Genomic DNA, 25,692 nt, shown 5'->3' with positions numbered 1-25,692 from the left:
AGTTACGAAAATCAAGTTTCGTAGCGTCAAATTTTTATGATCAACAACTGATGGGTCAGTGGGTTATTTATTTCAATTTCAAACAAAATTTCGCCCTTCTAAACATCCTAAATCGAGATAATGCGATTCCGACCGCGAGTGTGAAGGAGAGTATAGCGATTAGTAAGGAGGAGCGAATTAATTTGGCCAGATACCGAGCGGTATCGTGGAGAAGGCCCGTGAGAACGAACGATTTCACGGTTTATCAGATTTCGTTTACATTCGAGGCCCTGGATCTTGGCTTTCCTGCGCCTTTTTCGAGTCCCTTGGGATCCTCCCAGGCTTTCGCCTTTAATGCTGTTGAAAATGCATGAAAATATCAGGAAAATTTGGCAATTTAACTCGAAATCATCGTGCTTCATTCATATTTTCGTTGATAATTAATTTTCTTTTTGTCGATAACACGCGTTGTTTCGTGCCAATTTATTTATTGCTATTTACAATTAGTTAATATATTTTCCTCTTTGAATCGCAATACGGTTTTCCAACTATATCTTGTTCTGTGCATTTTCCAGGGAAGAAAATTCGATTTACTTTTCGTTATTATACGACTTGTATCGATCGATGTTTGTTTCCACCTCGATAAAAATAAAAAACTTCCGCCACGAATATAGCCTATTTTTTGATATTTCTCTCGACGGGAATTGGCAGATCAATTTCTAAGAATATACGTGATTTCAAAGGTTTCGCAAACGTTTCGTGATCGATCAAATCCTCGATTACAAGCAGTTTGTTTTCATTCTGCTCCCTTTGTACATTGGAGCAGAGCGGAAATCGCTCCTGATAATAATATAAAACGCGTATCAATGTTCCTAGAAATTATTGTAAAACGAAATGCGAGCGGGTTTATTCGTATTTTCTACGAAGGTATTTCCTTATTCATTATTGTAGAAATTAAATGTCTCAAAATTTCTGTAAAACGATCGTACAATCGAAATAATATTATTAGCAAAATTTCACGGATTCGTAAAATTACAAAATCATTGTCAATGGATAAAATTTTAGAAATGAATTGTAGCAAGTTTCGAATTAAAATTAGAATATTTTAGAAAAGAAATTTGTTAAATCATTAACAATTGCCAAAATTACATTAGCACAACCACGATCCGCCATTTTGCAGCAACTACTGCCCTCCCCAGTTAAAATGTTTCCAACAATTTAAAACGTTCGAGAAATTTAAAGTTTTCGTAAAACTTTCTCATCTTTACTCGGATAAACAAATTAAACCGTTTCTTTTGACTTTTGAAAAATTTATTACGAAGAATATTTTAATTCTCCATAAAAGCTGTCTGCTAATAAAAAAGAAGAAAAAAAAAAAGCACGGAACATTTTTCATTTTAAAATATCTGGAAAAAAAAATGAAAAAGTACTAGATAAAACATTCTCTAGCTATACAGAATGGAACACTGAACAGGGACTAACGAGAACAGGGTGGAAACATAAGTGAGTGCCGTGAGGCCTAAACACACATGCGAAGAAGGTCCATCAATCTGGGCTGGGGTCAATATTGACTCGGCTGGGCCTCGTTGCAAAGAGGGCATCATCTCTCGACCGGTCCCTTTTCTCTCGCCCAGGACACGCGTGACAAATGCTTCGTGTGCAAACAGCGGCGCATCTGTGTCTACAGGATAACCGATTCTCTTTTCGGGATCTATAAATCGTGGAAACACGGCGTACCTCGTTGCTCCTGTGGATCCGAACATTCTCAGGTCCAGCTTGAAATACACTCGCGCTTTGGCTTTTTCGACGAGTCGATTGCAAAATCGTTGGTCACGATTCTTCAAGAATTCTTGCAATTGTCCGTGTATATTCGTTATGTGTATTCTTGAACTCTTATCGGATGTAATTCTCCAGAGACTTCTTCCCTGGACACAGTGAAGCGAGTTATTTAATTTCGAACCAATTTCTTTAAATGCTTGAACTCTCGCCCTCTTGCTGTCGTTCTCTCCTTTATTGGCAAAGATAAAATAAAATTCGAATTTCCTCGGCAGTATATACTTCACTTACTTCGCTTTAATCTTATCTTTTGCGAAAAATAAATTTCTGAAAGAATAAAAAATAATATTAGAATTTTTACTTAACAGTATTAAATTATTAATTCTAAAATTAATATTAATTTTTCATTCAAACTTGATATGTTACTTTGTGTCTATATTCAGACGTATTACACTTCCGCTGAATAAGGAGAATGGCAAGTTTTAACAATTAACATTTCCTCTTTCTTTTTCCATTCCCATTTCGTTCACGGGAAAGCACGAGACGAGCGGCACGAGAGCGACGATGAATGCGTCAGAGCGAACGATTGTCCCTCTGAATATGGATACGCAATAAATTCGAAGCCAGGCCGCGAGGCGAACCGCGAGCAGCGCCAAAAAAACCCATTGGTCAATCTCTAGCATCGCGTGCCTTTCCCCCTTGGCCCCCCCGATCATCTTTCTCCACCCGGCACGGAGCGAAGGGTGGGGAGTGGGACAGTTCTTGCCGGGTCGCGAAGAAGAAAGGAACGACACGAGATCGCGACGTAACCGTGTTCCCACGTCGACGCGACTGTTACATTGTGCATATAAATCGCGTCATAAAACGCGTGTACACCGGGGGCAGATCCTCTCTCTGTGCAACGCACGAATCGAGGGAAGAAGCGAGTGTGTAAGTCGCTTACTGGTTTCTCTCGATCGCGCAGCGAGAGCCATTCGTTCCACCCGAGGACTTCCAGTTTTTTTCCTTACTTGGGATCGGACGTCTATCGATCATCCACTCTTTCGAGAAAGAGAGAGAGATATATAGGTTTTTCGAGGGGTCCTATGAGGCAGGTATGTGCCGTGGTTAGGAGCCAGCTTTGCCCATGAACGGAATCGCGAGGAATTTTCTGCAAAGCCGAGGTGTCATACGATTCTTCAGGCTTCCGCGAACTTCCGCTTCTTTCGTACTCTTTTCGCACGATTTCACGACACCGACACGGCTAATTTCCAATCGTATTACTTTTTCGTGTATTCGAAGGTGTTATATAAGCATAGCTTGGGATGAGATGTAATCTAAAATGTTAATGTTATCTCGTAAGTAACGATAATCGTGTAAATAACAACTAACAGCTAACGTTTGTTACAATGATACTTAAATTTTTCTTTTTTTATACATTTTATTTTCATGTTTACTTATTTATCGTCGTGATAATTTATTTTTAAGCCACTTAACCGAACATTTATCAGTCTAGTCAGTTTTTAATCAGCAAGCTATGTTTCTCCAATTATTTAACACACTAATGACGCATGCTATATCGCGGAACAGTTAAAAATATATAATTTGCGTATTCGTTTTTCCAACTCTTAATTATTCTAATCTAAAAATAGATACAACTTATACAGCGTTAATTTTAACCAAAAATTAAACGCGGCATCGATCTAAAATCAATTCCATCTCATCGCCATCTATTAAAAACACTTTAAAGCAACATTAGCAGTCCTCAACCTGTACTAAAGTTCTTTCCCAACACGTAGACAGAGCGACGTACCAACAGAACATTGGCGCGTAGCAATCGTATCGTAATGCATCCCCCCTCCCCGATACGTGACGCGCTGTTCTCGCAGCTTCCGTTTCCCTTTAGAGCCCCGGAGAAGGAATCGTGGCTCCGGCAATTAGCATCGTCGTGGAACAAACGAGCCATCCTATCGGGCTAATGCCTCGATATATCGATCCCCCGGCGCACGAATAATTATCGCCCTTCGCGGTAGCCAACCTTCGATGAACCCGAGGACAAGGATACAATCGTGGAGCGGCTACCTCGAACGCTACTTTAAAGGCGACGAGCCAAAGGCGAAACCGTAGTCCACGCGAGGCACGTTGGGTGTGATATAGTTGGCGGTCCTGCGCGCACACGGTTGCGCGGTGAATCGGGACTCACTTCGATGCGATCGCGTCGAGTAACTCAGGGACTGGCGGCCGCTTCTTCTTTCTCCGTAGAGGACCGTGGAGGACTGAATTATGGGCCGTGGCCGTGGACACTCGGCAACACGCTTCGTCGTTTAACCCCTTGCCCGATCCCGAGCCCCGAAGCGCATTCTTATACCGTCGCCCTCTCTCCTCGTCGAGTTTGGCCGAGGATTCTTACGATTCTTGGTGAGAACGGCCGCATAGCAGTATATCTGCCGCCCCGGCGCACACTCTTCCTGAGACCTTCTGTCTTCGGTTGTATACGGGGATGTACCGAATCTTGTCCTTCGAAGCGTGGTAGAGAGCTCCGTAGTTGTTCCAGGATCCGTGCAAATGTCGAGGTTCGAAATTTATGCGAAAGCGGGATAAATTTTTTCATAAAACGAAATCGTAATGTTTGTAGATTTGTGAAAATATAATCTGTACGAAATAAAACTTTCGGTTAACGGTAGCAGATTCTTGTACAATTCATTTTTAACGAAATTTCCTCGAATCGATTATAGGGAGGAACAAATTCCAATAAATTGCAAAACAGTGTGTCGATCGATCATCGCGGTCGCGATTAAAATATCAACCGGTGTAAGCCTGACTAGCTTACAATCCGTGCGCGCGAATTACTAAAAACTGAAACGTGGCAGGAAAGAGGGATAGCGCGATCCCAGATATTGCGTGTATATATATATATATATATATCGAATTTGAACCAGCGCTGTGGATCGTGATCATCGCGTTGTTATTCCGCCAGGCAGGCAGTTGGAAGCGTCAAACGGAAAAGCGTAACCGGGACACGCATTAACGCCGCTCTCGATACGCCATAATACGCGGCGGGTCACGTTTTTCGTCCTCGAACACAATGCACGCTCGCAGTGCCCCTCCTCTCTCTCTCTTTCTCTCTCTCTCTCCTTTCGGCAATATGTTCGAAACGACGGATGGATGGATGGAGAGAACGGGCGAATAGGGACGGTTCCACACGCCGGGGGTTTGTTTAGGCTCCGCCGCGCGAAAGCCACTCAACCCGCTAATCTATTTAGCCGTGCTGTTTGATATGGAATTAATGAGGACCCCCTGGTATTATGTGCACGGGCCTGATTTTTGGTTTACCTTCCCGAGAATGGAAAGAGGGAGACACATTCGTGGCCTCGACTTAACAGTTGCTCCTCTGCCTTTTCACACTGTTGTTGGAAAAGTCCTTTTGGGACGATCGTCACCTCTCTTTCTTTCTGGGTGTGGTTCGTTCGCGCAGCTGCTCTACCGTTGGGTGTCGCCCGATTATCGGCGTCGAACGTGCCACTGGAGGCGTTTATTGTTTCGTAAATCGGAAACAATCGCGTCGGCAGGTGTGTGTTTAACGGAAGTTCCCTGGAGGCTGCGCGCTAGGGATATATTGGGTTAAGTGGATACTGGTTTGGTGGTGTGTTCATACATACACGATGTAGCAAAATGGTGATACAGTATTTATTCGTTACGAATAACGTTTCAAATTTCTTGAAATGTTTGCTCTCTCTCTCTCTCTCTCTCGAACTTTTCGCTAGCTAGTCATTTCTTTCTTATAGTCGTAGAGATAAAGAAGCTCGAATTTATGGGTTTGTGGTCACGAGCTCGTAAACTTATATTGAATAAATACTTTACAAAGTGTTTCTTCTATTTCTGTACAGAAGAAAAATATGAAATAATAATTTTTAAAATAATATTTGACGAAACATATTGATATATTGAATATTATGAGAATTTTGTTTAAATTTTTTTCCCGGTTTTTCGACGAGATAGACTTGCGCTACAATTTTCGGTGCAACATTTTGTCGAGACACGTTTGTCGAGAGAAAGTTGTTCGATTAATATGGAAATATTACATCGTTTATTGTTATGTTCAGATAACGTTGGATAAATTACACGCATATTGTACTTGGAAAAGTTGGCCAAATTCAAGAACATTTGATATAATTTGTAATAATTTCTAGGATACATAAAACACTGTCTTTTTAATCTTGCCGTGAAATCTGATTCGCGTATCAGCAAATCCACCGGTCTGTTTCGAGAAACGTTTAAATCCAACCGGATCTGCAACGAGATATCTTTCGCAGTTTACCTCGTGAACCATTTCATAACTTGATTCGATCAATTTTCCCTTCGATCAACGACCACTAATTCCCGAGTAATTCTTAACTAGTTGTTGCTGGCAGTGTGCAACTGAAACGTTGATCTCTCCAGCAAAATGGGAAGCTCGCGATCCGCTTCACTTCGCGTGCAATCCGTGCAATTGGAGAACGTGTAACACGGCTCGAGATCGAGTGACGATTAAAACGTCCGAGTCTCCCGACGTTGTCAGCGAATCTTCGACGGTGATACCGGTAGCATCCACGAAAAGCAAACTTCTCCTATGTTAATATGCCTCCCCTATATGTGTACCCAGTCGCGTACGGTCATAAGAGCGAGACGTGACGTGTATGGTAGTGTCGAACGAGTGTCTACAAACGCGAAAACATGATCGATTACAAGTTTTCAGATCTCGTAACCGGTATTTACAGTAATATCTTAATAATAGGCGCAAAATCGTTCACGATCATATTCTGAAATTGGTTCGATCTAACCGAATCTCTACGTACATTTTTTTCGTAATCGAACGATCTTTTTCTTTCTCTCTAAAGAGTGAACGAGCCAAAAAGTAAGTACGATAACGTCGACAATTTTTAAAACTTTTTCGTTAATAGAATGTTTAGAATCTCTTTCGTTCGAAATGTTAACTTTATTTTTGCTGATCGTAGAGAATAACCGTTAAAAAGAGGCGAAACATTTGACGAAATTATTCGCTTCACCGTGTCCGAGAGCGATTGTTGCCGAACATACTCGATGATTCCCGAACTTATATCCGCGAGAACGCATAAATACTGTCATGGCGGCGCGAACAGACGACGATTCGTCGCACCTGGTACACGCGGTCGGTCATTCGTTGTCGCTGTAACGACGAGCGTAAATCTGACCACGAATGGGTCAAGAGATGGAGGTAAACGTTAACCTTCCGCGATAAAAAATTGCGGGAAAAAGAGGAGCAGTTAGCGTGTAACGCGAGAAAAGGTAAAGAGAGGGATCCACGAAGAGTGGGTGACCCACGTAACGTAAACGTGTATACTCCTCCCGACCAGGGTTGTTTGCCGAGAGAAAGAGCGAGAGAGGGAAAAGAAAGGAGCGAGTCGTCGGGAATTTTCAAGCAAACAGTGTCGATGTAACGCGTCGTTGTTTAAGCTTCTCGTTTTCGAAAACGATTTTGTCGAAAGACGCGTACAACATCTTGTTTTCATTGAGATATGCAAGTTGTCCTCTTCCCCCTTTCGAAGCACGGCTCGATACCGATACAACGCAATGCAAATATCATTTGGCCAAGAATGTATCTCCTGTTTAGATTACGATATGTAAAGAACGAATGTTCGAGACACCGGGCATGTACGCCATCGATCACGTAACCGGCTGTTGTTTGGTAAATATAATAAGACGCTGTGTTTCTCTCGAAGCTACGAAATATTTTTATCTAGAAACATATTTATTGTTTGATATTACAATGTGTATCGGGCAAACGCTCTGTACCCTAAAACTTTTCTTTATACATTATTTTTTAAACGCGTATATTATGTCAAATACGAATTACGCAATTTACGATTGTCAAATATAAACACCTTTTATCGACAAACGACAATTATCTCATTCGATGAATTAATATCGCAAAAACATGTTTATTTCTTCCCTAATCCTAATCATTCCGAAATACGAGAGAGAATAATATTTCCTTCCGTTTCCAAGAAGGAAACCATCGACGATACATAAACATCTTCGATCATTAATCTCGAATATACTCACTTGTTTCCAGTGTCCTGTGACAGTGAGCTCGTCGCTGACGTCTTCCTCGGCCTCGCCGGTGTCCGGCGCGATCCTGAGCGCGGGCGGTTCGTCGTTGGTCAGCGTAGCGGGCACTGCCACCAATCATCCCCTGGGAGTAGCTGCCGGCCTGTCGAACGCGAGGATGGCGGTGACCAGCGCGGTTGTGAGGCCGCCTGGCAGTCCAACCACGTCGGTCAGCCCGTCACAGGGTCATCCGCCTCCGACGACCGGCGGCCCAACGCCGACGGGGCGATGCTGCGACACCGGAAGACCGATCTTCACGGACCCGCTCACGGGCCAGACCGTGTGCTCCTGCCAATACGAGCTTATCGGCGGTTATCAACGGCTCGGCGCGCTACCGACGGCCGCGCTTTCCATGTACAGCGCGCCGTACGCGGCTGCGGCCGCCGCCGCCGCCTCCGAGGGCATGGCCGCCTATTTCCCGAGCCTTGGGGCCGAGCAAGCACCCTTCTATACACCTACGGTGAGTTAATAAGTATTATCGAGATGGAATAACGAAAGGATAAAAATTGTTAGAGGAAAAAATTTGTCTCTCATCTTTCCATAAACTAGTAATTGGAATTTCAAGTTGATTAAGAATAAACAAGTTGTTTGTTGATTATTGTTTAAATTCAGAGTTTAGCTGGTTAAATATCGTTGGAAGGAACTATTTATTTGATACTCATTTTTTGGAAAAAATTACCATCGATTAAGGATTGTATTAAACATGGCCGTCAAATAAATTATTCTCTAAACTCCATCCATTTGATCTTAATAAAAAGCGTACTCGCTGGTGCGTACGCTTTCCCGATTTCGCCGTGTATTGTTTAATTATGCTATCATGGCTCGCGCGACTGTTCCCGCGTAATAAACGTCAATGCAATGCACGCTCGGTGTTCATACAGCCGTTTCACCCTACCGAACCTTAAAAATTCATTTTATTGCATCCACGGTCGTTCGAAGATACTTTCGAGTTTATTATCACCGTCGTCGTAATTAACTTCGTGAATCGGTCAAAATCTTTAGGCGAATTTTTACCAAATGTTTCGCCTTATTAATTCTCCTAACCTAACGATCGATGAAACGATAAAGTCCTCGAATCAGTCAAATGTATAAAGTAACGAACGTCACATCGTGGTCAGATAAGGGTTTGAAATTTCCAACTTCACTTGACACGGGTCGATGTCGCCATCTAATGATTTGATTTATGATATATTATATCGTAACTCTAATAACATTTGTGCCAATATGCCGCGCATCTTTACTTCGATCAACGAATTTCAAGCAAATGAATTTCATCGAAAAGATAACGAATTCACAAGTTGGCCAATTCTTAACGATAGTTTCAATGTTTTGTTCCAAATTATAGAAAAAGCTTCGTAACTCACCGCTATTTTTCATCGATTTACATCATATTTTCACTTTATTAGTTGGCCATTCTAACCTAACTCGTACGTTCAAACACAAATCGCATTTCGAAAACTAGAATCACAAAATATTCCATAAATCGTGAATTCACATTAAATAGTTTCTGTCCAACCCGTCCAGTCCCGCTTATGTTCTATAGAAAAGCGAGAAAAAATACGTATTCGACGTTTGAATCTCTAGCCAGCAATCTACCACGATTCTATCTGATCCACTACCGAAGCGCCTCCCTGCGTCTATTTCTCATCACTTTAGTTCCTATGTATCGTTCACAAAGCGCATGTCGAATCGAATTTTTCTTCTCGACTGTTAGGATAAAGAAACATATATATATATATATATATATATATATACACATACCTTGTTTTAATATATATATATATACGCTCGCGAGACGTTCTATAATAATCGAGATGTTATCGTGGCGAAAAGTCCTGGACACTGTGACGTTAATATGCGCGAGCAAGAGAAAAGAGAAGCGTTGCGATTTGGGATAGGCAATCGCGTGTATTCGTCGGACCCAGAGAGGTTATCGGACCACACACAAAGCGTATATGCGAAGAAAATAGCCGCGAAGCGTAAATTTATGAATCCGTTCTGCCGTAACAGTGGGACACTGTCGTGTTCGAGCCGTCGCCGGGGCAAGCTTGTTATCGTCGCTCTTTATGATCGAGCTTAAAGGCCGGACGTATAGAGTGGGGCCTCTCCTCGTAACCGGATTGCATATTGCATATACAGGTTGACCCACGTAACAGAATACCTTCGTAGCTAATATTAACAAGATTCTGGAACTCGCTTGGTAACGTTTTTAATGATAATGATCTTTATATAAAATTCTTTCGATTTTCTGGTCTTCTGATAACTTTGAGGTTATAAGTCGAAATAGGGTTATAGGTCTATGGGTTTTTTTTTTTTTTTTTTTTTTTTTTGTTAATCTTTTTTATCAGTGTAATGAATAGAGATAGATCGAAATTGGAATTTTAAATCCGCGAAACTTGGACATTTGAAATTTTCTTCTTCTTTCGAGTAATTATAAAATTAATTATTTTTTGTAACGATTTGAGAATTAAATTCAGATGTTAAATAATTTCGAAAATTTTAGATAGATTTCGATCTATCGTATTAAAATTCAAAATTTTGATAACTTCGTGATAAAAAAAATAATTTTGGTTGAAATAAACGGGAGAGAATTTTCATTTCGTGATACTAGTAAACATGTGTAATTAAACGCTTGGATTTTAGAATATTCCTGGTCCTCGCTTTTGAGTTCAGTTTAAACACTCGAAAATTACACGGATCGAGCAACAATTTTCGAAGAGTTTCAAATAAACGGTGTTGAATTTTCTTGATTGAACTCTGACCCCTGTCCACTATTTTCGAGTGCTAATTACCAGTGCCAGTTCAACGATGACTACGTCATTCGAAACACAATGTATAATTAATGCCATTAATGCACAAGATGAAATGATTACACGAAAAGAAGCGAGGCAGAAGGAGAGAGATAGAGAAAAACGTTTTAAATTGGGAGAGGAGAGGAGGGATTCTATAGTTCTATTATTCTACCGATTGATGATTTAAATACTGACCTGATATAATATAAAATCGTCGTTGGGATTTCAGTAACAAACAAAACCGGCACACATCGATTCTAATTATTATTATTATTGGTGCTTTGTCAGCTATTTTTCATCATTACAATCGATGAATTGTTAATCGATCGCAGTGGCGTTGCTTAACTGCGTCATGTTCTTATAAAAGTGGGTATTTCCGCTAATCAAACTAGTCGAATGTTTTTTTCTCTATCGTTTGACAGAATAATATCGACGAAATATCTATTTTTGGAAAATTAATTGGAAAATAATTTTGACGATTTTTACTTTGTCGTTGAATGGCTCGCATTTTAAAACAAAAAGTAACCGTTGTTTCGTTCGTTTTACGTTATTTATTCGTTGGAAATTCTTATCCCCACCACCATTGAAATTGCTCTCGAACCCAGTGAAGCGAGAGTAATGTCGCGCCATAAATTTTTAGCATCCTCTATCCTTTTTCGTCTTTCGTTAGTTGTCCTTTTTTTTTTTTTTTTTACGTTCATCGTTATTACGGTAAACGTAAAAAGAGAGATAAAAAGAATTTCGTGTTCTTAACATTTGGAATTCGAATTGTTAAGTTACGACGAATAAATAGTGTGTACTGTCGAGTGGGACAAAAAGCTCGTGGAATTCGTGTTTTTCAGCTGCGATAATTAGTCACGCGAAACGTTGCCATATTACCAACGATTATATATAATCGGTTACAGGCTGCTGGCCTCGATCTGAAGGCGGAAAATCTTGGGGCTGGAGCCGCGGCAGCATGGCCTTATCCTTCCGTGTACCATCCCTACGATGCGGCCTTCGCTAGTTATCCCTTCAACGGGTGAGTTTTTATATACATATATACAATAACTCTTCTATACACAGTGCGTCCTGATAATCGTAACGTAACCAACGAAGAAAATTTTCGATTTCTTTATCTCTCTCTACGAATATTGGAACACTCTGTGTGTATCGTACTATTTTCTTACTCGAGATAACGAAACGAAATAAAATCATCGAACGAATCATTCCGAATGTGGCAAATGGCTTGTATCGCTTTCGACAATTAGGGGATCACCTTTATGGACGATTTAAAAAGAAATACCGCCATATTTAAAGCAATATACGTGTCCTAGACTGTGGGTGTTTTCGAAAACTTTCTCCACCCTCCTCCTCCATCTCCCTCCCCTCCCCTCCTTCCCCTCAAATTTTCATCAACGAAAGCCGCACGTGTTTTCTTTTGCGTTTATTGTCAGGAACAAAGTCGAAGTCGGAGACAAAGGTGGCGTCGCGTCGCGGAAAGTTTTTCTGCTCGGTTTTATCTCGGTAATTGCATTTCGATTCGAGGTATCGAATCTCCAACCGTTGCTCTCCTGTCTTCGGAGGAAAAGACAGAGGATTCTCCCCTTTCACGTGCGTTCGAACCACTGTTGTTATATATTTCTTTTTTCTCGCGATGTCGAGTCTCACGCGCTCAAGCTCGCGATAACGCTCGACAGAGAAACACATAAACATTCCAATAAATTAGCGCTCCGTTGACCCGGGACTGTCGCCTTGGGCGTTTTTATTCTCGCGCTCCTCGAATCGGTCAACGCGTGTCACGCCGACGCGACCGGTGAAAGGTCTTACCCGCAAGATAAGTCGGAATCGTATTTATCGGCGCCGGGCGAGATTACGGATATTCGGAGTTGGTTGGAGTGCCTCGAACTCTCTCGGCCCGATGATTAATCGGTCTAATCTATGTTTCCTGAATTTTTCAATTTTTCCTTCGCCTCTTTTTTTCTTTCCCTTCTCCCCCCTCACAACGAGCCTCTCGTTATCGTGTACCGTTATCGCGGCGCTCGTCGCGTTGGAACGGATGCTAAACCGTGCGTGATGCCGTACCGCGAGTGATTTGTAAACTCGCTTTTTACGACTCGCTAATTGTAAACAATTAGAAAAGTGGGAAACGGGATTGTTGACTCCGTAGCGGGATACACCGCGAGTTACAGCGTAAATATGAAAATGAATTATTTCTAATTCTAATTAATCGAATATTATCCATACGATACGAAAGTAAAATACGTTGTACAGTTTATCTATACAATCGAAAAATGTATTTTGCCCCCGTAATTGCTTCACGAAGAAGCAATCTATGATCGGGACGAACGGTAGTGGAATTTAAAAATTATTCACAGTTAAGCGTGAAATTTTCATCGTATTCTTGCGTATTTTAATCCTCGTAATTACCTCGAGGATACCGTTTCAACCGAGGAATGAGTTTGTAAACCCCGCTGCTACACTTGTTAACGCATTGTGGCGGCGGTGTTTTTTCAACAGGCGAGCGATAACGTTGCAGAAGATGAAACATCCTGCTTATATCAGTGGTCTCGATCAATCATTGCCGCGTCTCGTTATCTGGCCCGTGGAAACGCGATCCTCGGTCACGTAGGTATTATCCAACCACTCGGTGACGAGTCGACGACGTCGTGCCCTCCCTCCCCCCTCTCTCTCTCTCTCTCTCTCTCTACTCGTGGAATCTACACTGTTGCCGCGTGACGCACTTCCGGCGGAGACTGCTTCGTATGCAAGGAAGCGATCGGGTACTACAGCTTGCTTAGCATCCATTCGCTCTGGTCGGTTCGCGCACCGGGTCTTCCTTTGGAGGAGACCTACCGCCGGTCCACACCGGAACCGCGTTAACAATTACCGGAAGATCCGGGGGATGCACCTGTCCCTCGAGATCTTTTTTCCTTTACATCGGATATAAATTTTATCGATATTAACAATTTTCCAGCTAACTTGAACCGATCGTTATTTTAAAATTATTTCGTCGAAAGAAGAAGGAGACTCGAGGAAGTAAAATTTTACTGTACACAGGTTTCTTAATTGTTAAGAAATTCAATTGTACACGAGTTGAAATAATAATCGAAGTAGGTTTTGCGGGTTGGGTTATTTTAAAATTATTGAAATCGTATAAAAGTGATCCGTCTTGTGTCTTACTTCGTCGAAGGAAGGGAGAGGAGATAAAATTTTACTATGCAGAGGTTTCTTAATTGTTAAGAAATTCAATGGTACACGTGTTGAAATAATAATCGAAGTAGGTTTCGCAGGTAAGGTTAGGTTTTGCCAAAGTGTTTGTAGCATCGAAATTATCGATAGGAGGAACAAGGAAGCGAGAAAATACGCGTGTTTAAATTTCGATCGATCGATACGGCGCGTTCGTACACACGATTTTTCGGTTTTTTCGCCCCGCGAAGGAGTTAATTAATAAGCGTCGATTAATGCAAACAACGTATCGATACGTGAAGATAGCTCGAGATATACACACGCGCCGTTACCTGACTAATCAAATTCAAATTTAACGCGGTATATTATTGAAATCAATTTCCCCCCGACGATTCGCAACGTCATCGAAACGAATATTCACGAATAATTCAACGTATTAACGACTGCTAATTTCCCACCTTCGATTTCGTTTCCGCGCGAGCGAAATAACAATTGCCAATCTTTTTTCTCCCCCCTCCCCCTCCCCCTCCCCCCTTTTTTTCGCATCGTGATGTTTCACAACGAATGTGAAATTTTATTTGTTTAATTTTTTTCGCTCGTTTGTTTGCTTTCGAGAAGAGTTATTTATACTGCGAAATTCGATCAAATTGTTTTATCACGTTATTATACTCGTCGTACGTGTCCATGCTACGATTCGCGAACAATACAAATTAATTTTCTAGACTTTTTATTATTATTTAAAATATGAAGGGAATTGCGCACAAAGTTAATTACGAATTAATCGAGTTGGGTTCACGTAGAAGTTTCTTTTATTTATTATACATATTCAGAAAGAAAAATTCTTTTCCTGTCTCCATTTTTATTTATACTTAGAAAAGAAAGAAAACGAGATTTATTCGTTAACTTTGGGCAGAGCGTGCCAGCCACGTTCGAAGATACTCTTTTTACCTCTATCTATATATCCCTCCCCCTCTGTTTGCGTGCAACCCTCGACGAAGAAGTTCCAACTCGTTAATGTACAAGTAGCAGCAGACGAGGCCAATTAAAATTAAAATTCAAACGCACATCTCTCATAAATTCATAACTAATTAACTAACATTCGTGGTAATTAATTCTCTCTCTCTCTCTCTACAACTGCTAGCAAATAATAATGAAAGCGATTAATCATCGTTTCAAAAATCATAATTTCATCCGTGGATCGATGAGAATCCATTAGAATTATATTAAAAAACAGAATCCTTCCAAAAAACTTCCTCGTTCAACGATATATAACAACACAGAGTATGAATACAAAGACAGTCTTCAAAAAGTGGATAAGTGAAACAAATTCAAGCAACGAATCGACCAAAAAAAAAAAAAAATACACACACACGCACACACGCAATCGTAGGCCATTACCATAGGCTGCGTGTGCACCATCGGTCGCTTTAACATAAGCGGCATAAGCATACAAAAAGCCAATAATGCAGAGTTGGAATGCACGGCCGCGAGGTCTCGGGATCGTGCGGGTTAACGGTCCCGTCTTTCCGGCGGATTGGCCCTGCTTCCGGGGACATATAGGGTAAACAATAAGAAACACAGTGGCCGGGCAGCCGCTCGCTTGTACGAACACGGCCGGCGTACACACAAGCCCGCTCCTGTGTCCGGCCTCGGCCCCCTCCTCGCCCCCCCGATCAAGCACACGTATTATTAAGTGTGTTCCGTACAACGACCGATGTGTCTCGGCACGCGCTTCACGGGCCTTCGAGAGCGCGTTTAAGGACGTCGCGACCATCCGCGAATCTTAATGATCGTTCGACGCATGGGCGAGGGGGGGAGAGGGAGGAGAGGGGGGGAGAGCTCGGTTCGCTCGTTAAGATTATCGTTGAGATAGGATAGCACCGTGCTCGAGGAAGGAAAGGGACGACGAGAAAGTGGTGGAAAGTTTCGCATTTTTCTGGACGGTTTTTGAAATTTTCCAAGGGCGGAACGTGGACGTGTTCAAACTTTTTCATATATTTGAACATATATTTAAAATCACGATAAAACGCTATAAAACTTTGTGACTTTTCCTAAAATGTGGATACGATATATTTTTCAGTATTTACTTTTTTTTTTTTTTCCCTCTCTTTCCAAGAAATGTTTGTCTATGTTACTTTGTTTTGTCTCTGCCTGTCGGTAGGTTTAGTGTTAAAAGGTTTTAGGAAAGGAGAGAGGAGGAGGAAGAAGAAGAAGAAGAAGAAGAATATAAGAGAAGAATATACGCGACACTAGCGCCACGTGACCGTTAACTAGTTAATACTTACGATAATTATTCGATCGTTTATCGCTTCCAAGGAGAAAATTCTTTTTCTTTATTTCTAAGAAATTGTGAAAATTATGTTTGAATCGTCGAGATAGATGATTAAATGAAAATAATGAATTTATTAATTCGAGGAATCCTTTTTAATCCGATACATTATATCTTTATGTGTCAATTTCTCCCATTCTGTTTGACGAGTTATTACTGCGGGGATCTTTATTTGCCCACAAAAGAAATTGGCTCTTAGTCGAATTGATTTTCACAGATAGCCCCGGCTTCATTTCTCACGGATTCGATAAGATTATTGAACATTTTTACACGGAAACGTATCATCTTGGTGATCGTCTCTTAAATTTTATTTTCGTACTCAACAATCTTATCGGTATTGTTTTGCATAAAGAGAAGAGAATTCATCGTGATGGGTTTTTTTTTTTTTTGTTTTCTGTTTTATTTAAATAATTCATTCATTAAATGATGCTTCTCCAACGAGACGAGATCGAAGTGTGCAGATATCGTTCTGTGAAAATTTTTCATCAACAAAAGAGAGTGAGCATTGTATACGTTGAAACTGCTAACTCAATTTACTTAATTGTTGGAATTAGAGGAACTAGCGATCCCATTGTGTCGCGTATACGTTGACAAAATCGCTCACTTGATTTTATCGTTGTCGATCCTTTCCTAGAGGCTTGGACAAATAGAATTACATGGAATTATTCCATGTTTCCGATCCATTCTACGGTCAAGTATCTAACAAGATTGACGCATGGATCCTTGTTCTATCTGTGTAGAACGTGTGCAACAATGCGTTCGAATCTATTTAATCTTGTTTTCTGAAGCGTCTACACAGCTTAGGTTGATTCTAAGTCGAAATTACTTGTAGCTCATTGGCTGTAGGCGGCCGTTCAGAAAATTCGATAATCGATACGACTCTGTCTCGTTTAATGTTGCAAATCGCGTTTCAAGAAAATTGAATTATTTGGAAGAGGTACTTTACTTTCTATTTCATTCCTTTATTTGTTTTTAGCAAACGATATCTATTATTTAAAATTCTTTCGTAAACAATAAGTATGAATGAAGATTACTAATCCAAAGTCCCATTTTCATCGCATCTACACTCAAATATGCATCCATGATGAAAATTAATAAATTTCGTCGCCTACTTTCTTTTTTCTTTCTCCACAAACCTCAATCCTTGATTTCAATTATTCAAATTCATCCCCGTCTCGCATCTAGTTTCCCAGAAGAAGGAGGAGGAGGAGGATACGTTGGCTCGTCAAAGGGAGGCCCATATCCGGCCACGAACCGAGGAATACGAGTCTAATGAGGGTTTTCAGGACGTGGCACGATGATGTACGGCCATTTAATGACCCGGTTTCGGTCCTGGGGGCTGGTTTTTGCCCTGCAAGGGTTGTGAAAAGTCACCGACACGCGTCCTTTTTAAACGATCCTCTTCTTTCAGCCTCAATGGTGGATCCACTTTCTTTAACTCTCGGTCAATATTTATTTATGCTTGGTTTTTTAAAAATATCGCCTCATGGATAGATCCCTAAGCTCTTTGGGTTAGGTTTTTTTTGTTATCTGAAATTAGACCGTGATCGACATTTTAGTTGATCAGTTTGACAATCGTGAAGATCGAAATATTACTATTAAAGTTTTTAAGCATGTGGAATACGTGGTAACGAAATTAGTTTGATTTTTCGTTATTAAATTATTTCCATTCTGTTAAGAAATTGAGGATAGAAAGTTCGCCTCTCGAACTAAAATAAGAAAGGCAATTTGAAAGACAAACCGAATATGCATCTTGGCAATTACATTATTATTAAAGTATCGCACGAAACAACGACAAAGTTTTATCCATCGATTCGTGGCTGAAATCATTTCGAAGAAACTCACCGAATGGGAAATCGTCTGAAGTTGTTGGCTCGAAAAAGTTGGCTCGAGTGCAAAGGATTGAAATATCGCACAAAACAACAATATTCAACAAATATTCTCTCTTTATACGTGAAATCATTTTAACTTGGCTAAGAAATTCACCGAATTTTCATTCATTCATTCATTCGCCAATTCTCTTTCAATCCTCTTAACACGAATTAATAATCTTCCTTTCCCTGGAAGGAAGTTCGTTTGCCCGCTCTCTCTTCTCGAGGCAAACGTCCGGCTTTTGTAAATTTTCGCCGGTTAGCCATAACAGAGGGGCGCGGCCGACTTTAATCGCCTCGTGATGGATTCGAACGATCGTGCGACAAAGTAGCGAACCGTGTATCATTTTATACGAGCAAGGAGAGGGAAGGAGATTGTATAATCTTTCCCCTTGCCAACTTGCCGCCTAGAAATCTGTTGTATTTACGCGTGTGCACACGCGCAAAACGGCGAGTTTACGATCGATCTGTCACGTCGCGAGCGACTGGTAATAAAGTTGTGATGTGGAACCGACAACCGACTGTCAACCAACCTCGCCAAACTTATTCGCGACACGTCGCGAATCTCTCTCTCTCTCTCTCTCCTCGTAGGAGATTTCGGCAGTACGAGAGTACGTAGTAGTAAAAAAGTAATTTGATCAGTTTGAGAATGAAATTGAAAATTGACAATGAAACTTAGATCTGAGAATAAGAAAACTTTCAGAGAATTGTTGGGTGAATAATTTTCGGAGGATCGATAGTTAAAAAAAGGCGTAAAAAGAGAAGAAAAAGAGAAGGAGAGACCCGTGTATGAAACCACATATATTCTGCCCGACCACGAAAAAGGGCGGAGGCGGATGGGAGACGGATGAAAGGGGCCGCGGAAGGTTGGCGTGGCTTCGCGGTTGATTAAACCAAAAGCGAACCACGAGACACAGGTATCCTGCCTTCTAGCCGAGTGAACGCGTTCGTGCGAGTATCTTGCCAAGTAAAGATGGCGACTCCACCGAAATGGCTGCACCTTCTTTGTTGATAAAACGCGGGAAGTAAGCCCTCCCCCCCCCCAATACCTGCGAAACGTGTGCGTCGGCGATAGAGGTTTAGGAAGGGTGGCGTGGAAGGGGTTGGTGGTAACAGAGAGGGGAAAAAAAGAAGTTGGATATCACCCCTAGTTACGAGCGGTAACGAGGGGCGGAGTCGTTCGTGTCTCTCCGCACACCTGCCTCGTTTCGAACTGGCCATGGTCACTCAACCCTCTGTTCTTATCCCTGTTAAAGGCTACGCCATGACAAACGCGTTTACGGTAACCGCGGTGCGGTTGAAGGGTCGCGAGGAATGGTCGTTTCGGCGGGTTTTAATGGTTGATTTGGCCGTTGGACGCGCGTTCCTTCGAGGGGTGCGCGTTCCTTTTAAAAATGCCCGATCCTTCGAAATGATGTATGGGAAATTGGATCTCTTCTAGGTATCCCTAGATTCTAAAAAGGATTTTGCTGAAAAGTATGGCTATACGAGAAAGAATTAGATCTAGGGATCCCTAGATTCTAAAAAGGCTTTTGCTAAGAAGTATGGCTATACGAGAAGGAATTAGATCTAGGGATCCCTAGATTCTAAAAAGGCTTTTGCTAAGAAGTATGGCTATACGAGAAAGAATTAGATCTAGGGATCCCTAGATTCTAAAAAGGCTTTTGCTAAGAAGTATGGCTATACGAGAAGGAATTAGATCTAGGGATCCCTAGATTCTAAAAAGGCTTTTGCTAAGAAGTATGGCTATACGAGAAAGAATTAGATCTAGGGATCCCTAGATTCTAAAAAGGCTTTTGCTAAGAAGTATGGCTATACGAGAAAGAATTAGATCTAGGGATCCCTAGATTCTAGACTCCTAAAATATAGAGATTTTTAATAGTATATTAATATTAGTAAAAAGTAAGAAAAGTATATCTTGAAAGTGTTTCCTTTGGAAAAAAGCGAAAGAAAGCGCGAAAAGTCGTTCGATCCAGTGGGAGCGAGAAATGCAAAGGATTCCGTTCCGATTAGCGATCGTCATGGAAACACAAACACGCGCGGCGCCCCCTAGCGGAAAAGGAAGAAGAGAGAAGAAAAAAGAGCCGATCATAGCTGCGCCTATATACGCGTATATAACGCGATTTGTATATATCTATACAACGTCTCTATCTGCGAACGGTTTGGCGCTTATACGCATCGGCCGTATTTAAATTTGTGGCCCCTCGCTCGTGCGGTTGTATAGCCGGAGAGACAGATTGGGAGAGAAAAGTTGGGACGCGCGAGGAAAAGGAAACAGAGAAACGGTGGGAAGTGAAAGAGGAAGAGACGGATGGACGCGGAAGAGGCGGAGAGATAGAGGCGCTCGACAAAAGAGTAGTGGGGTGGTAGTGCTGGCAGGGAGAGACGGAATCGGTAGAAAGCAGCAGTTCCCGCTCTCGGGAGCCGGCTGGGCTGTTATCATGAGAAACAAGCTTCCACTCTGATTTTTTAATCCGATCCGCACCCCCTGCCACCCGGTTGAATTTTAAAATAACTGCAGAACGCCATTTGCTCCTCGCAAACAGACCGGGGGTTAAGCCATCGTATTCCGTCTCCCTTTCTCCCACCTCCGTGCCACTTTGCTATCTTCCTGTACCTCTCTGTTTCATCGGTACGCCGCGCGATCCTGGCGTCGCCACCTCCACCCCCTTCTTCCTACTCTCTTCGCCGTTTCTCATTCTCTTTCGCTCTTCTCGCGAACATTCCACGAGAACTCTCGAACCCTCGACGCGGCTCGGATGGATGGGACGTAGATATAGGAATTCTGGGAAATGTTGTGTATTGGAAATTGATTGTTGGAATCGTTTTAACAAGTTTATCTCGTAATGGAAAATTTATTAAATATAACGTTTCTGTTGCTTTCGTTAGAATTACATTCAAGTATTATTCCATTTTGCATTTTCTTAATGAACTTGTGAAAATATTAATCTGTTAATTATTTTAGGCGAATAATCAAATATTTTATTATATCGTCAGAATAAAAACAAATATACGGTTGAGAAAATATTTTTCTACAATTATTTTTATTTTTTCTCTTCTCATTTTATCCAACCTGGATAAAAACATCCACGATGTAGATTCTCATCCATGCGATGTCAAATTGAAATGTTTAGCGCCTCCTTTCGGCTGTTGCGAATCCCTCGTGTGAAAAAGGGAGAGAAATATGGGAAACAATCGGAAAGAATACAGGGAGAAGAGAGATGGAAGAGAAGATAGGTTGTGTAGGCCTGCCTCGGGGAAGGGTAGATAAGTGACAGTTTTATTAATTTCCCATCTCATCCTCCCCAACTCCTCCCCTCCTCGACACCAGGAACGTCAGTCCACACACGTTTCTCCTTCCATCTCTGTCCTTCCTCGAACGAAAGAGGGTGGAAATAAAGCTCGATAATGGCGGCCGCCCGTCACGGCCATCACCAAGGTGCGCTTCCGTGTTGGCTTCTGCTAGGATTTTGATCCACCGTTATATATATATAATCCATCTCATTCATATTTACCGATTTGGCTACGTAACAACGAATAATCATTATTTAATCGAAATTAAATAAGATAAAACATATATCTCCGAAGAAGGGCGAATCTAAAAAAGAAAAACAAGATCGAAACTTTAGAAAGGAGATGTCGAGATGTCGCTGAGGGGATGGAACAAGGGAAAAAGCCCAACTATGCTCTGCGAACGAAAGAAAGAAGGGGAAAAAACGGAGAAGAGGGGAAGGGGAGGAGTAAGCATCTCCCGGCCGCGCTTCACCGCTGGAAAATTTAATTTCGATCCCGTCGATTCAGCAGTTATACCGAAGTTTAATCTTTGATAAGGGTTAGTCTTTTAGTAATGGGATCCCAGGGGTCTCTCCGTGGGCGAAGCGTTTCGAGGGGGTGAGAGAGAGAGGATCGTTCCACTCGTCTCCTCCACTCCTCTGGAATGGAAGGAAGGAGCTTAAACCGTTAGATAGAGATCTGCTCTCGGGATGAAAGTAGTAGCTACCCGCTTATATCGTTTCCTCTAACCGAGCAGGACTCCTTGGATACTTTTATACCAAACTGCAGGGGAAGGCGTAACGAGCCTCACGATTGGATAAGTTTCCCGACACGAGCTTCCACTGGAGGAGCCTTCTTCTTCTTCTTCTTCTTTGTCTCCTCTCCCCCCAACTTGCGGCTCAGTGTGTCTCTTTGTTGCGACCAACCGGCTCGAGTAACGTATCGAGACTTGCGTGCAGTCTTACATTGGCGGCTGGGTCACGTGCCACGAGAACGTCGAAAGGATTTTGATGAAAGGACGATCGAGCGGCTATCTGTTCATCCTGATTACGATGGACCGAAGAAAAAGTAATAATGAAAATAGTGGGAAAAGGCCAAATTGATATATAGAAGAAAAGAAGGGTCGGAGAGTAGTATATATTTTGATACTTGACGCGCGTCTAACTTGTATCGTTTCAGTTATGGGATGGATCTAAACGGGGCCAGACGGAAGAACGCGACGCGAGAGACGACGAGTACGTTGAAGGCCTGGCTCAACGATCATAAGAAGAATCCTTATCCAACGAAGGGCGAGAAGATCATGCTAGCCATCATCACGAAGATGACTCTGACCCAAGTGTCCACGTGGTTCGCGAACGCGCGGAGACGTTTGAAGAAGGAGAACAAGATGACGTGGGAGCCGAGGAACAGGGTCGAGGACGAGGATAACAATAACGAGGATGACGACAGTGGGAGGAAGAGCGTGGACGAGAAAGATCGGCTAGGTAAGTGCCTTATTACGCTTCACCGTCTAATAATCCAAAGATCACAGCCAAAGATCCACCATAGTACTTCACATTCGCAAAGAAAAGTGCCCTTGCCCCGCCTCCTTCGTCCAAAAGACAAAAATCCGCCTGTCTGCCGCAGACTCAAAAGACTCGGGCACCGGATCGAGCGAGGACGGGGAGCGGCCTGCGCACCGGATGGACCTGCTCGGCACGAGCGGCGGTTCCACTGGTGTCCAGGGTAGAACCGAGAGCGAGTGGAGCGAATCCCGAGCAGACAGCGGCCCAGACAGCCCGGAGTGCCTCTACGACCAAAGAGAACCTCCCAGACACCCTCTACAGCTGCAACACCCCGCCTATCTGGCCTCCTCCCACGGCCGACTGTTGCGCCACCCGTCTCCCGAGAGCACGCCACCTAGCAGCCACCAGGTGCCTCCAAGCACAACGGCGTCCTCGACGGCGGGTAGCGGCGTGACCACGAAGCCCAGGATCTGGTCCCTGGCCGACATGGCCAGCAAGGGGGATGGGGAGCAGCAGAGCCCGATACCGACCACGATGACAGGCCTGTCATCGCCTTACGGCGGAAGTGGCGGGGCTGGCGGAGGGGGTGGGGGCGGGGGCAAGCTGATGAGCCCCCTGGCCAGTCGTCTGCCGCCTCATCACCCGCTTGCAATGCACTCAGCCGGGACGCAATTCGTCCGGCATCATCCCGACTTCTACCGTAACCTGTACGGGGCCTCTCACCTCGGCTCGGGAGACATGTCCCTGTTGGAGACCTACTCGAGGACCTTGGGCGGGTTGAGCGGTGTCATGCCCCCCTCCACAGCGCCCAGCATACTGACGTCGTCCGCGTCAGCCGTGTCGGCCAGCGGTAAACCTTTCTCGATTAACGGTGGCAGCACCGCGCCAGGTGGCGCTGTGCTCCTCACCACAGCGACCTCTGGCCTCTCCCCCTCGTCCTCGTCCACGGCGTCCTCGGGCGGGTCGGACCAGTCCCCCCACCCGAGTCTCTCGTCCACGCAGGAGCTCAAGTCGCCTGGCCGAGTGTGATTACGAAGGGGTGAGTGTGACGACGGACATTGATATTGAAATAATATATTATATACGCCGCGCAGGCGTTGTGTGGTGTGGATGACAATAATAATCAGAGACTATGGATTCTTGTAATTATAGTGTACAGTTTGACCGAATGTACGAACGAGTTGGAAAAAATTATGATAATGTAACTGCCTCCCTCTCGGACTCCCTCGTTTCCACCGTTCCTCTGCTCTGTCTTCTTCCTCGGTCCCCTCCTCTCCTCCTCGTTTTGCTTATCCCCATCCTATTTCGGCGCGAAATTTCGTCTTGGGCCATTTCTTTTTTTTTTTTCTTCTTCTTCTTCTTAACGTTCCTTTTTCCATTTTCTCGATTCTCGACGAATTGTCTAGCTTTCCATCATCCAGCCGTGTCCATCGAAACATTTAGAAGAAAATTTTTCAATTTTTGATTTTTAAGAGGAATTATTTATTTAGATTTAATTATCAGAATTATTAACAATTGAGAGAAAGATTTGGAAAAAGGTTTGGTCCCTCGAAACGAAATTCGGCCGATTCCTGCTATCTCTCTCTCTCTCTCTCTTTCTCTCCCCCCCTTCGTTGTGAGCTTTCTTCCCCGACCTCGACGAGAGAATATTAGAGTGTGTGTTGTTAAAGGAGAAGAAGAGAAGAAGAGGTTTGAGGAGATGAATCGATGAAAGGAAATAGAAAAAGGAAAGAAAATGGAGAGAAAAAATCGTAGGGCAACCGTTTATCACTTCCGTTAGAGCAGCGTCGCGACATTTAAAAAAAAAAAAAAAAAAACAATGAAAAATAAAGAAATGAAAAAAAACGAAAAAGACACACTATCCTAGGTGTGTGTCTTACTTTTACGACAGGTAATAATATACATAAAGAATACTATATATATATATATATAATATATATATATATATAAACACACGATAATAATTAATAATTATTTATGCGTTTGTAAATAGTAGAGAGGGCCCAGTAGAGAGCGTCCGGCCAGTGTATGTATTGTATGTAGAGTAGGTACGATATTATTATTATAATATTGGAGATCATAATTCATACTAACAACGACGACGACGATGATGATTATTATTATTATTATTATTATTATTATTCTGATTAATTATTATTATTATTATTATTATTATGGATTATTATTATTATTATTATTATTCTGATTAATTATTATTATTATGGATTATTATTATTATTATTATTATGGATTATTATTATTGTTATCGCAATGTTTACGACATTATCGATTCACACGTCGACTCTTGTCGATCATGACGAGGTATGGATCGTTGGATTTAAAATGAGACAGATTACGGAGGCCGAGCGCGCAGCAATGTTTCGAATAAAAAAAGAAAAAAAAAAGAAAAAAAAAAAAACAAATTTACACCCGTGCCCGTATTTCTCCGTTCACAAGTATTATTTATTTATTTCCTATAGCGAGTTCGACGGAGAAAAAGGAAACCGTTCGTTGCGTTTTTTTTCATTTTTGTTTTTATTTTTTTTTTTTTTTCTTCTATTTCACCCTCCTCTCTTCCCTCTCTTAATGTGCTCGAGTCTCTATTCGTAATCTGAATTGTCGGAAATATCGCGTTGCGCCCCGACCTGTCCGCTGCGAAACAGGATGGTGTGTGCTTTGCCACCTTTCCTTCCAGAAATATACATATATATATATATATGTGTGTGTGTGTATATACATATATATATATAATATGTATACGTACTATACATACACGTGAGAGTGAATGAGAGCGTGTGGACTCCTCGTTGGACGAGTTAGAGAGAGAGAGAGAGAAGAGAGGCGCGCAGGGGCGCAGCGGCTGTCAACATATCATGTCATGTCGAGAGTGAACG

The 25,692-nt window shown here is 42.3% G+C and overlaps 1 protein-coding gene across 1 annotated transcript in view; it reads left to right on the top strand.

Annotated features, from left to right (window-relative positions):
- Positions 1–24,618, top strand: part of mirr (iroquois-class homeodomain protein mirror) — a 33,396-nt gene extending 8,778 nt beyond the window's left edge. Inside the window, exons 2-5 of the mRNA XM_086915094.1 lie at positions 7,826–8,320; positions 11,558–11,673; positions 22,473–22,777; positions 22,920–24,618. Of these exons, the coding sequence (XP_086771220.1) occupies positions 7,826–8,320; positions 11,558–11,673; positions 22,473–22,777; positions 22,920–23,827 (1,824 nt within the window). The 3' untranslated portion in view covers positions 23,828–24,618. The remainder of the gene's footprint in view (positions 1–7,825; positions 8,321–11,557; positions 11,674–22,472; positions 22,778–22,919) is intronic.
- The last annotated feature ends 1,074 nt before the right edge of the window (positions 24,619–25,692 follow it).

The sequence above is a fragment of the Apis florea genome, unplaced genomic scaffold (assembly GCF_048593485.1).
Source record: "Apis florea isolate Af1SG1 unplaced genomic scaffold, ASM4859348v1 contig_1914_pilon, whole genome shotgun sequence".
Taxonomy (NCBI): Eukaryota; Metazoa; Arthropoda; class Insecta; order Hymenoptera; family Apidae; genus Apis; species Apis florea.
This window is presented reverse-complemented; position numbering and strand designations above follow the sequence as displayed.